This window comes from Cuculus canorus, chromosome 7 (assembly GCF_017976375.1).
Source record: "Cuculus canorus isolate bCucCan1 chromosome 7, bCucCan1.pri, whole genome shotgun sequence".
Classification (NCBI taxonomy): Eukaryota; Metazoa; Chordata; class Aves; order Cuculiformes; family Cuculidae; genus Cuculus; species Cuculus canorus.
The window spans coordinates 4,334,120-4,350,956 of record NC_071407.1 but is presented as its reverse complement, the minus strand read 5'-3'; the positions used below and the strand labels follow the sequence as shown (position 1 = coordinate 4,350,956).

Genomic DNA, 16,837 nt, shown 5'->3' with positions numbered 1-16,837 from the left:
TCCCAAAGTCCTACATCTACATGTTTTTTGAACCTTTCCAGGGATGGCACCTCCAACACTTCCCTGAGCAGCCTCTTCCAATGCTGGACAACCCTTTCAGTAAAGAAATATTTTTCTAATATCCAATCTAAGCCTCCCCTGGAGCAACTTGAATCACTCCATGAATACCTGCTGCTCTGTGTTCTGGCTGGAAGTACTAGAGTAGAGGCAGCTCAGATACTTTCAATTTTGTTATTGTTATTTATATAGCTATTCATCTAAGCAGGAAAGCAATCACCTTCTATAACTCTATTCTTCTCCCATAATACCTACATGATTTTATCTTCTATTGATATATATGAAATCACATATATTCACATATATTCACCTATTCACATATATTTTATACAGATATACGTATATGTTTTTTTTGAGTGGACTGGCGGTATACACACATAAGTGCTCCAGGTGGCTGTGGTACAAACTTCTTGGATATTTTTGAAAACTATATCATTTAAATAATTCAGACTCGCCTTGTGGATAGTGAACTTGGCTCAGACATGTTCTGACTTACTTTTTGATTCTCGTTTGGCTGAGCAGCTAGAGATGGCCTGAAGGGTAGGTAATGAGAATTGGTCAAAAATGAGGGTGAGGAGGCCCTGGCCCAGGTTGCCCAGAGCGGTGGTGGCTGCCCCATCCCTGGAGGTGTTCAAGGCCAGGTTGGATGGGGCTTGAAGCAACGTGATCCAGTGGGAGGTGTCCCTGCCTATGGCAGGGGGTTGGAACTGGACCCAAACCATTCTATGATTCATTCTATGACTAAAAGGTGTGAACTACGTGACAGAATCCTGCTGCAGCAGATCAACAGTATCATCTCCTGGTCACAGTCAGGTTGGAGTTGTTCAGGAAGCATCTAAAAGCTGGTGATACCTTTGTGGAGTTTGATTTGGGCTTTCAGAAGATTGAGCATATAGCTGTATAGAAGGTGATTTCTTAAAGAAGTTTTACTTGAATACTTTTTAAGATGTAGCTGTAACATAGGTCATACACTAAAAAGAAATGATGCTTGGATCAGATACTGCTGAGGATGTGAAATTCCACGTTTACCTGAGTACTGGTTGTTCAGAAGTGTTAAGTTCTGAGATTTAAGCACTCTCTGCCATTTAAAAAAAAAAGAAAAATTGCTTAAAGGTGTTTGCTCATGGCTGAGTGTGACTCCTGCAGTGGCCGGTGGAGTCGTGCAGTTATGTGATATCTTTAAAGCCGGGCTGCGTCTGAGATTTTAGTAGGGCTCTATTCTTTAAAGTAACTTACAATATCCCTGTGGTTTCCTGGTATTTTTCTCAATAAGAACAGGGAATAAGATACTTTCTGAGGAATTCCTTTAAGATCATCCTGCCATAGTCAATAAGAGTCCTCTGATGTAGAAATAAATTTTCATCTTCATATCCATCTGCTCTGCAGGAGATGAAATTCTGTAGAAAGATCTGATCCTCTTATCTGCCAGACTTCTCTTTGCTTCATAAAACACCTCATCTCCGATTCTAACGTAGAGAAAAACAGGACTTCCTTATGTGGAAGTAGAGTCCGCCCCTAACCAATTGTCTCTGAAAATATTTCATTTATAAAGCTCAGAATCATCGATGATCTGTCACTCATCTACCAAGGAAATAGAAGGTGTTGACATATACTTTCAGAACTGAATTTTTACTCAGAAGCCCAAGCGCTCTGTCCATGAGTCTCTGATTTCTTCCTTTTGTTTCATTCTGAGTAAGATAAGTACCAGTTACATCTGTTTCCAAGCAGAAATGTTCACTTTGTGTGGGATTCTAAGAGACAGATGTTATGAAAATAGGAATTGTAGTATTTTCCCACACCAGGATTAGGGAATTCTTTAGATGTGGTCTCCTGTTCTCCTCGGTTAAAAGGACTGCTTCTATACTAGGTGGAAATCTTCACAGGAGTTTGAGGTTTCCTCAGGGTATAACTTGAGTCTGTACTGAAGACGCTTGATAGGTGTTCGACTGACATTGAAGAGCAGTGTGTAGAAATGCAGGAATCGGAAAGCATTGAAACCTATTGTTTTGTATTTCCTTTTTATTTAAAAAAATAGTAGAAAAAAGAAATAGAAAAGCTTATACCATTTAACAGTTGGGTTTGTTCTAAATTCTGATCCCTATTGTATGTGCTGTCAGCCTTTCCCCACCTCAGGATAATTGTATATTAGTGTTTTCTGTACCTGTAGAGCTGTTAATGGCAATTACTTTGCTGAGTGAGCTGCAGAAAAAGGTGTACAGATTTCCTATTGCCATCTTTAAGAAGTTTTGCATATTTTAAACGAAAATGCATGCAGTTGACTGTCCTTATATGAATTATTTTTTTAATCCATGAGCTGAGGTATTTTCATTATGCCCTTCTAAATATCTGTAAATTTTCATTTGAAAACTTGGTAATTTTATGAACTGCATCTGTCTGTAGATGTAATTTCTGTTAATCAGCCGTGACACGGTGAAACAAATCTATCGTGGATATAATTTACCTTGCAGATGCTTTACCAAACATGGAGTTCTGCCTGGAAGGACCAGATTAGTAGAAGGCCATATGTATTTCTTTTAAACTGTTTTTTGTAAGGTTTTTAGTTATGGACATATGAGAAGTGAATAGGGGAAATTATGTGACTTTTATGAGAGACTTCATACAAAATTTATTTATGAGAATATATAGATTTTCAGGAGTGCATCCAAAAATAGCATTTTAATCATTGTCATCTGGCTGAGAAGAATTATGCACGTAATTAGTTTCAATTGAACTTGGAAGGTGGTGCTTTACTTGTGTGAATTTCATCTGAGACACAAATAAATAAATAAAAATTTGCCTTTAAATGATTTTTTTAAAAAATACTTGAAGTATTAAGTACCATCATAGACAATATAATTAGTATTCAGATATTTCTTTTGCTTTCCAGCGTAGTTAAACAAGAATTGAGGATTTGAACCCTTTGTATGGCTTTAAGATTAGAAGGTTCACAGTTGAATTAAATTTCCCTTGCATTTATTTATTTCATGGAGAAATTATAGAAGTCTCCACTGTTAGCCAAGACTACTTTCTTCTAAGTCTTCAGTCACTGTAATTTGGAACCTTAACTCTTCATCCTCAGCATCATTCAGAATTGCTAACTGTTGAAATATTCCTACTTATAACAGTGTTTGGAAAACTATGTGATTCAGAGCAATTTAATTAATCATTTAAAACATGAAAAAAATTATACTACTCTCATACGTATCAGGCTCCTAATATTATGTTTACAGTGCTTTGTACTTCAGGTAATCTTGTTGAAAGCTTTGGAGCTTGTTGTCATGTGTGCATTAGTTAACACAAGTAAGGATGGCTGAGCCTGGCACATCAGAGCCATAAACACAATGTTCTTGTCAAGTACAATGAGAGAAATCAGTTGACAATAATTGCTATTCAATGTCCTGGTTTTAGAAAAAAACCCCACGTTCAATTATTTGTATTTTAGAATTGGTTTTGCTTTGTAACATTTCAATTAAAATGTACTCTATTTGCCAATAAAAAGATAGTAAATGATGTGTCAGAAAAAAACAGTTCTAAAATAAAGCAGTACATGTGATCTCTTAGGAAACTTTTGCAATATTAATTTAAAAACATTAAGTTATATATTGGACTTCATTTCTTTGCATATACGTAGATTAAAAAGATGTTTGTTATTGATTGTTTTTTCTTTACTGAATATTATTATTCATTTTTTGTTCTTGTTTAAGAATACCGTAGTTAGTAGGAAGGAGAAGCATTAATACTGTGTAGGGTCACTGTTAAGATTGCTGTTTATTGAAGTGTGCGGTTTTGTGCTCTTGGCAAAGAAAGTGAGATTAACAGGCAAGAAGTTTTTTGGTTCTAGAGGGATATTGAACTATAATCTCACTTGGCACAGCAAGATTCAAGTAATTAAGCAGTAGTTGCCTTCATGGCCACACTCCAGTTTTCAAAAAAAGACTTGCGAGGAGCTTTTAAAATAACTTTTATACCTGTGGATGGTCAGTGAGAGAGCTGTGCACCTGAATAACTGTATGGCTGTCATCTTTGGGTGCTTCTGTCTGTTACTAAGCACTGTGGACAAATAGGAGATCATCCATTGAGTACAATGGTGCTGAAGACCTGACATCCACACCCCATGCGTTGTATTATTATAGTGACCTTCCAGTACCTGAAGGGGTCTTCAGGAAAGCTGGAGAGGGACTGTTCACAAAGACTTGGAGTGATAGAATGAGGGGCAATGGGTATAAACTGGAGAGGGACAGATTTAGACTGGACAGAAGGAGGAATTTCTTCACAATGATGGTGGTGAGACACTGGAATGGGTTGCTTGGAGAAGTTGTGGCTGCCCTATCCCTGGAGGTGTTCGTGGCCAGGTTGGATGGGGCTTGGAGCCCCTCATCCAGTGGGATGTCCCTACCCATCACAAAGGGTTTGGAACTGGATGATCTTTGAGGTCCCTTCCAACCCAAACTATACTATGATTCTATGTTGTTTTTTCACTTTGGACTATCTCTAATTTAGTTCTATGGACTGAAAGACCATTTGTGTCCAGAGCGTGCATTGAATATCTTCCAGTTCAGCTTCTGCATCATGAGCTTAAAAATTGCTCTTCAGTATAAGTCAAAGGACAACAGCTGTGACAGTCAGGGAATTCATTCAAAATCCCATTCCAGATGACAGGTGATCCCTTAGCTATCTAAAGACACGTTTGCCACATGTGTCTGAGCATGGTGACAGTGTCACAATGTTAGTGGGATGCTGTGGTCAAACTAATAGACCATCACTTTTCTTTTGAGTTGTTAGAATGGTCTGGGCAAACTGTGCTGGTGTGGATGTGCTGCTCCCAAGGTGGGTTTAACTGGAGATACCTTAGGGATTCTACTCCGTGCTCAGTTGTGTGGTGCTGCTGTACTTTGTCCCCTGTCTCAGATAAGTAAATGTGATGAGTGTTTAAAGTAGAATCCCACACAATTTTTAATTTGAATGGAATTAAAAGTATACTAGGTTTAAGGTAAAGTTTGAAAAAGCGTTTGCTTTCACCCATTATGGAAATTTATACCAAAATTTTATGCAAATTACTGGGTTAAGTAAAATAGAAACAACAATTATTCATGCATGAATGTTTATGTATATTTTTGGACATTTTAATTTATCTTGCACGTTAAATAATAAGAGAATGAGAAAAGAAATAGCAAAGGATAGAACATTTTGGTTTGTTCTATTTATCTTCCATTTACAGTATTGGTCCTTAAAATATTTATATTTAATATATTAAATATCCCCTTTTACATCAGTGCGAAAATAAATTATTTGACTTTAACACAAGTACTCTTTTGGTACAATATGGAACTTACATATTATATTATTTATATATTATATTATTTATATAATATGTAATAAAAAAAGCAATTCTATAGTGTGTTTATAAAGCGTTCATGTAGTTTAAGGCATAAATGTATCATTAATTCATCTACTGCAACCACACTGACTGTTACATTTCATAGATTTCCCCATGTATTTATCCCTGTAATTTGAGTTTCTTTAAAGATGGTCTACAGATTTGATTTTAATTTGCTCACTCCAATAAGCAACACACCCACTAATTCCTTTTCCAGTTTTCAGTCTGCTTTCTAAACACACATGCAGAAAATTGTTTCTCAGTTATGGAAAACACCACCCTCTCCTCAGCCAGGTCTGTGAACTAAATGTGATTAAATGTGACCTGTGTAAGATAAAAATTAACTCTGTGCATTGCAAAAATAGTTATGTGGGCAGTTGTTCTTCCTCAAAATTTTCCTTTTCTGTCTTCTGTTAAATCAGTATTTCTCTTTTCACGCTATCCAGAGCCCTTCTGTGAAAATCATTTATCTAGACCTTACTGCTAGACCCTGTTCTCTCACAGTCCTTCTTTGGCCGTTGTTCTCTGCTGCATCGGACATAAACTACTTAGGTTCGAGGCTTCTTCCTCATCAGTTCATCCATTCTCTAATTTTTTGTCATCTTCTACTTAATGCTAAGCTGATAACTTTCAATCAGCCTCTAATACACGCCACTGGTGATTAATTGTTTGGTTTTTTAGTGTTTCCTCCTATCTTATTCCGTGTGGTTTGAAGGGGCAACTGTGCAAAGTTATGTCATTATCTGCTGGAAAATAATTTCTTTGTTCTAGAGACTGCAAAATGCTGATAATGATTGGGCTGCTGTGGTTTTAAGTGTATCTTAGCATGATAATTGTCTTATTGGGAAGATTTGCATTCATCAGTGCAGAAGGTAATTTATTCTGTACTTTGGATCAGTATTTCATAAGCCATCTGCATTGCAAAAGCATCTCTTTCTTTAGATGTCATTCAGAGTCTCAAATAGAGAATGATAAAGAGTGAGAAACAGTGGACCAAATCTATGACCATGTGAACCAGTCTGTCTAACTGATTGTTTACCTTCCATCCTTTTTTTTGTGTCTAAGACTCTCTGGTCATTTTAGCATAGCCAAATCTTATTTTTTTTCAGCAAATGGGATATTATTTTATGATCCCCCCAAAAAATCATTATAACGTCTGAACTTAATTAAAATATACCTGCTTCCAGCCATTGTTTCTTACCATGCATTTCTGAAAAGCCTTGGTATTTTATCCTCATGGAAACTTGTACGCACTCTGTAGGCAAGTCACCTCTTGAACTTCTTGAAAAGTAAAGTGATTTGAGCTAGTTAAATTGCTGTTAGTAAAATATTTTCTCTGTTTTTTTTGAGTATTTTTTTTGTGATTATTTTCTCTACTTTCTCCTTGTTTCCTACCTCCTTTAACAAAATGCAAATACCAGAATGTCAAGAACAAGTCTCATAGTATCTACTTTGGCAATACCTTGTAGAGTGATAGAATAGTCTCCAAAGCGCTCCCTTCTACTGCACACCTGAGTATTTAAGGTTGTTTTAACCCATTTTGTTTCAGCATCTTAGCAGCAATTCATACTGAGTTGCTCATTCACACAGATCTCTTAAGTTATTTTGGGAATTGCAGCACTCCAAGTAGAGTATATATTCTTTGCCTCTGTAAACGAGGCCTGGGTTCCATGTCCTCGTAATTACAACTTACCAGTGATTGTGTTTAAGCAAAGAAAACAAACAAACATAACCGAAACACACATAGATACACATTTACTGAAATAGGTACAATTGCCCAGCTGGGCCACTGTATGATTTCTTTCTCCGCCTTACCACTAACCATTTTTTTTTGAGATTTTCTCTCCTATACAAACCTTTCAGCTATTATATATAAGTCTAATCAAGGCTGATGGGATTTGATACTCTGGGAACCTTGCAAACCCGTCAATAAATTTCCTTTTTTGATGTTGATCCCCTTCTGACAATTTCTGTTTTAGCTATCAGCTGGCCAATATTTAGTTAGTTTATTTTGCACTGTTTGTTTCTGTTTTGCCACAATATTTGTGATTGTAGTTCTCTTATATCTCTGTCATAAGAAGATAAGCCAAGAAGTACACTGAAGGATCGGAGGAGCATCCATCTATACTTGCATGCTGTTCTACTGCTCCCCTATATTGTTAATATCTTTACCATGTCTCATTTCAACTCCTTATTATCTCAAAACGACCATTCCATTCCCCCAGCCAAGCTGACTACTCCTTTACACCTTTTAATTTTAACTTAGTGTTTTTGAGATGAGGTGATGGATGCTTCAAGATACAGACATACTATAGATTTATGCACTGGCATGCCAGTGCTTTGTTTTGTTCTATATTCCTTTTCTAATCTCTCCTAACATCCTATTTGCTGTTTTGACTGCCACTAAGCATTCAGTTGATACGTTCGAAGAACTATCTGCATTGACTTCAAAACCATTTTCTTGAGTGGTAATTGCTAATTTAGAACCTATCATTGTGTATTTGTAGCTAGAGAGGCTTTTTTTTTCTTCCTTGTGCACATTGCCTTCAGTTCATTGGCACTGAATTTCATTCTTATTTTATTGCCGAGTCACTCAGTATTGTGAGATACTCTGCAGTCAGCTTTAATTTTTATTGCCCTAAATAAACCAAGGCTATTATCTCAACACAGCCTGGAACCAGGTTAGTTTGACAAAATCTGTTTTCCATGTCTTTCTCCTTTTTGTTAACATTAATCTTGATATTTTTCCCTTCTGATTATTTATATTAAGTCAAGTATTTCATGCTTACTTGCCAAAAAAAGATTATACATAAATGTTAAGTAAGCACTGAACATTATCAATGCTGTAACTTCCAATTATTTTTATTAGTGTATGGGTATGTCTTTGAAACACTTGTTTCTGATTTTGATTTAGTGTAAACTAAACAATGTTGTGAAGGATGACATGCAGTTTTGATGGGTGACCCAGCTCCGTCAATGTACAGAGCACAGAAGCAATTTATCTGAAGGTTTTCAGCCAGAACACTCAATTTATTTTTTTTCTTCGACTACCTTAAGAGAATTGTTCAAGAAATTTATAAATGTGAAGGACAGATTTTCTAAGGAAAATGATTCAGTTCCTGGTCATAATGAAGCAGTCACAGAGTGCAAAGCTCTTTTAGGTAGTTTCTTGTGTCCAGCTCTCTTGAATGTATTCATATTTTTCAAATTGCAGGAGCTTCGAGTTGATTTTTTTTTAAAAAAGAATTGCTGTTGTTTCTCTAATTTAGTTTTTTGGAAAGACTGTAGAGCAGGAGAAGAGTAAGTGTGATGGCTCACCCTTCCTTTATCTACGGCGTGCTAATTTAGAGCAATATGTCAGTACTCTGATGTTGCCCCTGTGCATCTGTTCCGGTTGGTAGCTAGACAGGACAGTATGTGGTAGGGAAAACATTTCTGGGAAATATTATTTTCAAGTAGGTATTGGTTTAAAATTCCCAAAAGATCATGTTGAAAACATAGTCAGTGTGGGTTTTTTTGTTCTGGATTTCTCGAAGACGCCAATATAAATTTCTAGTCAAGTTGTACTTGCTTTCAAAGGTGGTTGAAGAAAGGAAATCAGCCAAAGACAAATTTGAAAAAGAAAAGTCAGCGCACCAATTGGAGCGATGCGTTAAACAAAATGGTGAATGTTCTCTGATGATCAGTTTCTGCCATGACGTTCTTTGTGCTACTTTGATATTTTGTCATAAAAACCTCTTTAAGAGAAACTCTTGTAGTAATAAATATTTTGGTAATAAGGTGCTGTATCAATTAAAATGTTTTTCCTGCAGTAGTTCTTTTCAGCAATGACCAATGCAGAAAGATTATTTACACTGGGATTCATTAAAGAGTAACTTTGAAATTTCTTTTCTGAATTCCCTAAGGTTCTTCCACAAACACTTGCCCTCTCACATTCTTTTATTACAGATTGTTGACTCTTCCAACAATATTCAGTTGCCAGAATGGCTCTTAGATATTCTGAACTGTTCTGATCCATTGATCAGAAACAATCAAATTTCCAAGTACCTCTCTGTTTTAAAGGATCTGTGCCAAGAAACAATAAAAGCTCAACCCAGTATTAAAAATAGCCCTAAAAGGGGAGAGGGACAATCTGTCTTCCTTTCCATAAAAATCTCCAAGTCCCAAAGAGCATTAAAAAACTGCTAAAAGAATGGTGGCTGTTAAGAGGAAAGTCAAACCTTGCATCTGGAAATAAATCTTTTAACCATTTTTTTCATTCAGGTTCAGAACAATCAGTCTTCTTGAAGCTAAGCAGACAGAATTAAGTCTCTTAAGTAAAAAAAGGAGGTGTTAATTTTAACTCATTCTATGCCAAACCACTTCTGCCTTTGCTACTTTTCTCTTGCAAACTTGGCCTCATTCTTGGTAGGCTTTCTGAAAGGTGTTCAAACAAGAAATTGATAAAAAAGTATTTCGAAAGCTTGTAGTGAAAAGAGTTTTAAATGAATCAGATGCTGATAGAAAGCTCTATTAGTCTGTATTACTTTAATCAGCAAGGAAAACTTGTGTTATGGAGACTGATTTTTGAACTCAGAGAAATGGTAATTTTTGTTGTCAGATTTTCAGTGGTACAGCTGATTCTGTTGGTATCAGACCAAGGAATCAATGGGTGCTTCTATTCTATTACCACAATTGTGACAATAAACTACAGTTGCCTTAAAGGGGTTTCTAGTAGTCCCAATAATATGGATAAATATCGAATGCCATGGGCTGTTACTTCTGGAGATGTGTCTTCTAGGTGATGATTTTAGCTCTGTTTACAACATGATAAGGAAAGTATTGGTGTTACTACGTGGTTAATAATTATATTCTGCGTTTATGCACAGTACTCCTTTGAACTATACTACTTCAGGGAATTCTTAGATTTCCCATATGTGTTAAAGAATATATTTTGAACCTTTTTGGCAAAAAAAACCCATATGGATGACTAGTGTAATTCAATAGTTAAAAGGTTATATTCATTGCAAACCCTGAGCAGATGTCCTGACTTGACTGGAAGTTATTTACAAAGCTAGAAAGACCACATAACTCTATTGAAAAAAAAAAAAGTCTAAAAAATTAAAAGATCTGATTGCTTACATGAGGTGTCAACTCTAGAAGCCTTTTGTCAGTATCCAGAAACTCACTAATAGAGGCTGAGAGTTCAGTCATCTTTCTACCAAAATCCTTTATCGACTAAGTGTTGTGAATACAAAAATATTGGAGCAAGAAAGAAGGCAAATGCTCTGACAGTTAACTGCGGAAATTTAATAATTGTGATATATTTTTACCTTCTTCTGTTGTGTCTTTGGGATTGCAGCGTGATAATGTTCTTTAGCACGTTTTCCCTGGGCAATTCACCATAGAAATACTCAATCTGATAATACAGAACTGTTGTCTTGTGCAGATCTGGTTCCTCAAAATGATTATTCTCCCTGCGTAGTTATCATTCCTGCATCCCAGGAAATTATTCAGAAATCACAAATGGTATCATTTTTTTTTACAGTAGTTCACTCTTTTTTTCCCCTTCTGCTTCATGTGAAACATGCAGTGCGTATTTGCTGAGACTGTTGTGGGTATTTAGATGACTCTGATGGGATTTATCCCATAATAATGGAGACAGTAATGCCATTATATGGAGACAGCCACAGCATCAGAGGTGGCATTCTCTTTGGACTTCGAACTTGGATAGTTGACTGTTGTTTGTCATCCTGGTAGAGTTTAGCTTTCCTCTATTTTTTTTTTACCCTTAAACATAATTTCGTTACGTTTGATACCCTAAAAACATAAGCTTTTTCAGACCATTATGTTACAATTATTTTTTTTTTGTTTTGTAATTGCAGTTGTTTCTTATCCTTACTGCTGGTAGCTGCTGTCGTTTGGAAAATCAAACAAACCTGTTGGGCTTCTCGACGGAGAGAGGTATTAATAACTTTTTATTGTAGTAACTTTCTCTTACAGAATAAATTTAAAACTTTGAACAATAACACTTCCATTTTCCTCTGTATACACAATTTACATATCAATCTAAATATTGTTTTTTTTCCCTGCACTTCTTATGCTGAAGAAGACTATTTTTTCCTTCCTGCTGTCAAAAATCAAAGAAATTGCAGCACTAGGCTTCAGAAAGCTCAATTTCCTTTATGATGGAATATTTAGAATAGAACAGAACTATTTAGGTTGGAAGGGATCTACAATGATCACCTGATCCAACCGCCAGTTCAGGGCTGACCAAAAGTTAAAGCATGTTGTTAAAGGCATTGGCCAAATGCCTCTTAAACACTGACAGGCATAGGACATCAACTACCTCTCTGGGAAGTCTGTTCCAGTGTTTGACCTCTCTCTTTCTAAATAACCGCTTCCTGATACCAAGTCTGAACCACCCCTGACACAGCTTTGCACCCTTGTCACACTTCCCATCACTGGGTCCCAGGGAGAATAGAATCAGCGCCCTCCTCTCCACTTCCCCTCCTCAGGAAGCTTCAGAAAGCAATGATGTCACCCTTCAGCCTCTTTTCTTCGAACTAGACAACTCCAGAGTCCTTAGCCGCTCCTTGTAGGACATGCTTTCCAGCCCTTTCACCAGCCCTTCTCTGGACACGTTCAAATACCTTAACGTTATTTTTAAGTCGTGGAGCTCAGAGCTGAACATGATGCTCCAGGTGAGGCTGCAGCAATGCTGAATACAGAGGGATAATCACATCTTTTGACTGGTTGGTTATGACGTTTCGTGCATCTCAATATTCTCAAAATAGTAGTGCAAGAACACTGGTAAGTTGAGTGAACGCAGAGGATCAGAGTGAAGCTGTTTGATGCTGTGACTTAGGTTGTGTTGTTATCAAGTTATTGGAACACAGACTAGAAGACAACCCTCCCTGTAAACTTATACTTTCCCTTATACTTTCTTGACATTCTTCCTTTTTAATTCTCTCGTTTGCTTGCTTTTTTTTGTATTCTAAAGAAAATTCTATTCCTACTAATATCAGTAGTTTTTTCATTAAAACCATGGCACAGTTGAAGCTCTTCTGTAAATACTCCTACATAAAGTCACTTTATTCTTTTGTTGTCTAAATTGTTATAGCTGTGTTCGAAAATTTGGCCCAAATATTTGTTTTTATGTAATTAACAAATAATCAGACTTAGATGAGATGAAACTTAGGCTACGTATACAGCTACATGTATATAGCATGAGTTAGATAATGTATACTAATAGCTGCAAGATTTAATTTTGTTCCCTAAATAAGATATATAGTTTTTAAATAGTGTTTTGGTTTTTTCCCTTGAAGCTTCTGGTCTTGGTGATTTTTTGAAACATTAAACCCTTGCTTAATGATACTGTAATCTACTCTTTCTTAAAAAAAACCCCAAGTCTATCGAATTAATTAATTTCTCTTAGTATACTGGCAAAATGAATGTTTAAATAACTTTTTTTCCTTTTTTTACTGTAGGTTTACAGTGAATTTATATATGCTTTAAAAATACCACATAACTAGTACTTAGGATTTTCCATCACTGAAATTATAGCATAGAAATGCCCAGGTTTAGCCTTGAACTGGTGCTACAAAGCAAAATATGTATTATTGTAGTTATTTCACTTAGGTATTTTTTAATTCAGATGAATATTGTTAAGCATATTCTCACTCTAAGGGCAAATACTCGTATATTTGTTTTTACTTGCAAAATATAGATGAAAATTGCCTTAAACTACAGTAATCTATTCAACTTATTAATATTTCATTGGAATGTGTCTCAGTGCTTTATCTATTAATAGTTCTGTGCAAAACTGTATTGTGATGGAATGTAGCAATTCTTTGATTCTATTTCTCATATTCTTAAGGTTGTTTTATTGACATGTTTAATAACAAATATGAACATACTCGTTCACAGATCTAAGGACTCAATTCTGTTTTCCATGGTTACTCTAGGCTAGGTGTTTGAAATACCATGTTTTTCATTTAATTTGTAGGCGTCATTGTATGAAGAACACATTCTTATATAAAAAGTTTTTGAAGTTTTTGAAGTTTTATTTTCCTAATGTCATCAAAAGCATTTCTAAGACTGTATGAAAACTCATATAAGCTGACTGATAAATACAAGATAAACATAAATCAGCTTCATCGGAAGAGCAAAAGAGAAATAAATACTTGACAACTGGATTAAAACTCCTTGAATATGAGCAGAGAAACTGAATTGTTTCTTGTTCAGAAATGTTCCTTGTTTAATTTCAAAATTACATGAGTACATATCTCTATTTTAAATGAGGTGTGAAATAACAACTAGTGCGTAATAGTATTATGACTAGTAAACGTTTAAGTAGATCTCCTTCATTTTCAGTCTGCTACTGCACATCAACAGCAGTTTATGTCAAATACAAGTTTTTGATAGTGTTCCATGTAATATTTTCCTTTAATCTAGATCAGAGACTTGTTTTTATAGGTAGCATATTTGTAAGGTTTTGGAACGAAATGTTAAAAATAAATAGTATGAATAACATAGAGGTAGAAGGCAACCTATTATTGAAAAGAATTCTGAAGTACCTACTTCTAAAGCCCACCCATTTAGCAGATGAGCTCTCCATCTCTTTCATCATTCTCGAAGATAGGAACGTTTGAGTCTTTAGATGTTACACTCAATATTTTTTGAAGTTTTCATAGACTTCTGTGCATAGCGGAATACTGAGAACTTTGTGGTTTTGCCTTCTGACTTTAATGTTTGGCTGAATTGGGTCATTATTGATACTGAATTAAATGTAGCAATGCCTCAATGCATTACAAAGCAAGAGGAAATTACTTGTATTGCTTGTGGAAAGGTCTCAATTTTCCCGTGAATTTAGAAATTTCCTCTTCAATTTCTTTCCTAATTCATTGCTCATTGAGCAAATATTTGCTTTCCACTGCTCGGAGCACTGTCCAAATCTTACTGAGTCTTTTGTTTCTTCCAAAAGACTTTACTGGTGTTTGTCAACACTGAATTTAACTTCCGTTTTCCCATATCTATTTCTTTTTTAAATGGTTGAAATAATTTTTTCCTTAAGCCAAATCTTTGAGTTTTGGTAATTTTTTTACTCATAGTAAAATTTTATTTCTCCTGTTTTTCCTATTCTTTTTGCTACCCCTTAAGACATACTTTATCTAAGGGGTTTTGAACATCTATATTTATATTTTAAGTCCTGGCTGAGCTTCTTTTCTTCTTTCTTGCCTTCTGAAAGGGCAAGAAACAGCCGATAGACTCTGTCTCACCTCATTCTATCAAAGTTATTCACCTTCAGCATTGAAAGAAAATTGGAAGTATCATTCTTTTATTTCATAGTTCCGAAAAGATTAATGAAACTTTGAGCAGTAGAACATGAACAACGTCCTGCCTAGGATCCCTTTACACCTTCCCCCACCCATCCCTCCCATGGATCTGCAACATTTGAAAAAGGGGTTTTAAGAAAGGCTGAAGTAAGATCGTGAAATATTGCTCACCTGAGAGCGCTTGATCCTTGAAAGGAAAAATACAGCATATGATGAGATGATTTCCAAAGCAGTACTCTTATGACACCGTCTTTCAAACGAGAAGAATTTGGGAACATTCTCATGGGTATCAAATGTCAAATTCCTACTTGCAGTGGGGAACAATGTTTGCAGGTAAGCATGGAAATCCATGTAGGGTTAGGCAAAGGGCAAGATATATTTGTTTGTCAAGTAAAAGAGTTCCTAATTATTGCAAAGTTTAGAGCAGCAAAGCATTTTTTAGAAGTGCCTTAGACTACATAAAAAGATCAGATATGTACTCTAGGTTTTAATCTCTCATCCTTCTTTTTCCTCCAAAGACTCACAAATCTTTCTGCCAGTACCTTTCTAGATGAAATTTCACTTGTTAGTTCAACGGATGAAAAACTGAGAGCTGTCATTTTCTCTCAAAAGATTTGTTAGGCTTTTTGCATTTTATACCTAGAATTCACTTAAGAGCCGATCCATGAAGTTTTCCTTCTTTGTTCTAAAAAAGGTATATCACCCAGATTTACTAAATAAGAAAACTGAAGAGAATGTTATTTGTTGTTTCTGCATATTTCATATCTAAAGTATTAATTCAATCTTCTGTTGAGGATTGGTACGAAAGAATCTGTTCATAGATCACTTTACTGAAATGCTTGATAGGTTGCCTGCCAGCTTTGTAGTGGTTCAAATGTTTTGTATCATGAACCTCTTTTGATTGAAAGGCACCAAACTGCAGATAAAAATTGCATCCAAATGATTTCTTATCGATGGTGTGTTGAAGTTTTCTTTTTCCTGACAAGATGACGTTGAGGTCACTAACAAACTCATCCAAACAGGATTATAAACCACGCAGCTTCCGTGAGGGATTTTAGCAAATTATTTGTCCTTCATAAGATAGAGTTGTGGTTTAGGTACCCTTAGTGCTATTCATTTAGCCAGATGTTTTAAATAATTGTTACCTCTAATTTAAAAGCGTGTATTCACTGATGTAAATACAGTCATACTCTTCTTTCCCGTCCCAAGATACAAACAAAATACATTAGTGTGTTGATGTGTCGTGTGTCTTTATATAGAATCATAGAATGCTTTGGCTTGGAAGGAACCTTTAAAGGTCATCTAGCCCAGCCTCGCTGCATGAGGTAACTCAGTTTGCTCAGAGCCCCATCCAACCTTACCTTGGGTGTTTCAAGGGATGGGGCATCTACCACCTCTCTGGGCAACCAGTGTTCCACCACGCTCAGCATGAAAAATGTCTTCTTTCTATCTAGTCTGGGTGTGCACATATACCTGCTATACAGATTTGTGTATATTGGGTCAGTCAATTAGATAAATGCAGTTTTACATCTTTTCTTATGAAATTCCTTTTTGCATTTCAGTATAATTACACACTAGAAAGAGCTTACATGTCTTAAAAAGATGACTTAGAATCTTATTTCCTCGTGTAATACACTATAAGTCTCTTGAGCAATAAGGAAGTAATGCATGATTGCACATTTATGTAAAAATGTTTGAAAACATGGTATTATATGTGTAAAGTGCTTGCCTAACTTTAAAGGTTAATATCATTCCTTTATTGGAATTTTCATATTTATATATAGAGTTTCATTATACAGTCAGCTGTGCGCCGTTTGCCTGTCTGAAAGAATAGCTTATACAAGCATAAAAACATAGAATTATAGAGAATGCTTGTTTTATACAGTGTGTGGGTGCCACACAATGTATTGCTTCATTTTATTAAATAAGATTATGTTTGTTTAAAAGAAAAACCACCTTTCTATCCTTAATTTTAATATCAACGTGGTTTTATTTTCTTGAATATTCAAAGATTCTTAAAAACACACAAATGAAACTGAAGTAGACTACTTCTTAATAACCACAGCAATTCGTGTAAGAGCTTTAG

At 35.6% G+C, this 16,837-nt stretch overlaps 1 protein-coding gene across 4 annotated transcripts in view; it reads left to right on the top strand.

The window, feature by feature from the left end:
* Positions 1-16,837, top strand: part of ATRNL1 (attractin like 1) — a 511,034-nt gene that overhangs the window by 267,269 nt on the left and 226,928 nt on the right. For all 4 annotated transcript variants that reach the window (XM_054070985.1, XM_009570598.2, XM_054070987.1 and 1 more), the window contains exon 26: positions 11,299-11,377. In XM_054070985.1, coding sequence (XP_053926960.1) covers positions 11,299-11,377 — 79 coding nt within the window. The remainder of the gene's footprint in view (positions 1-11,298; positions 11,378-16,837) is intronic.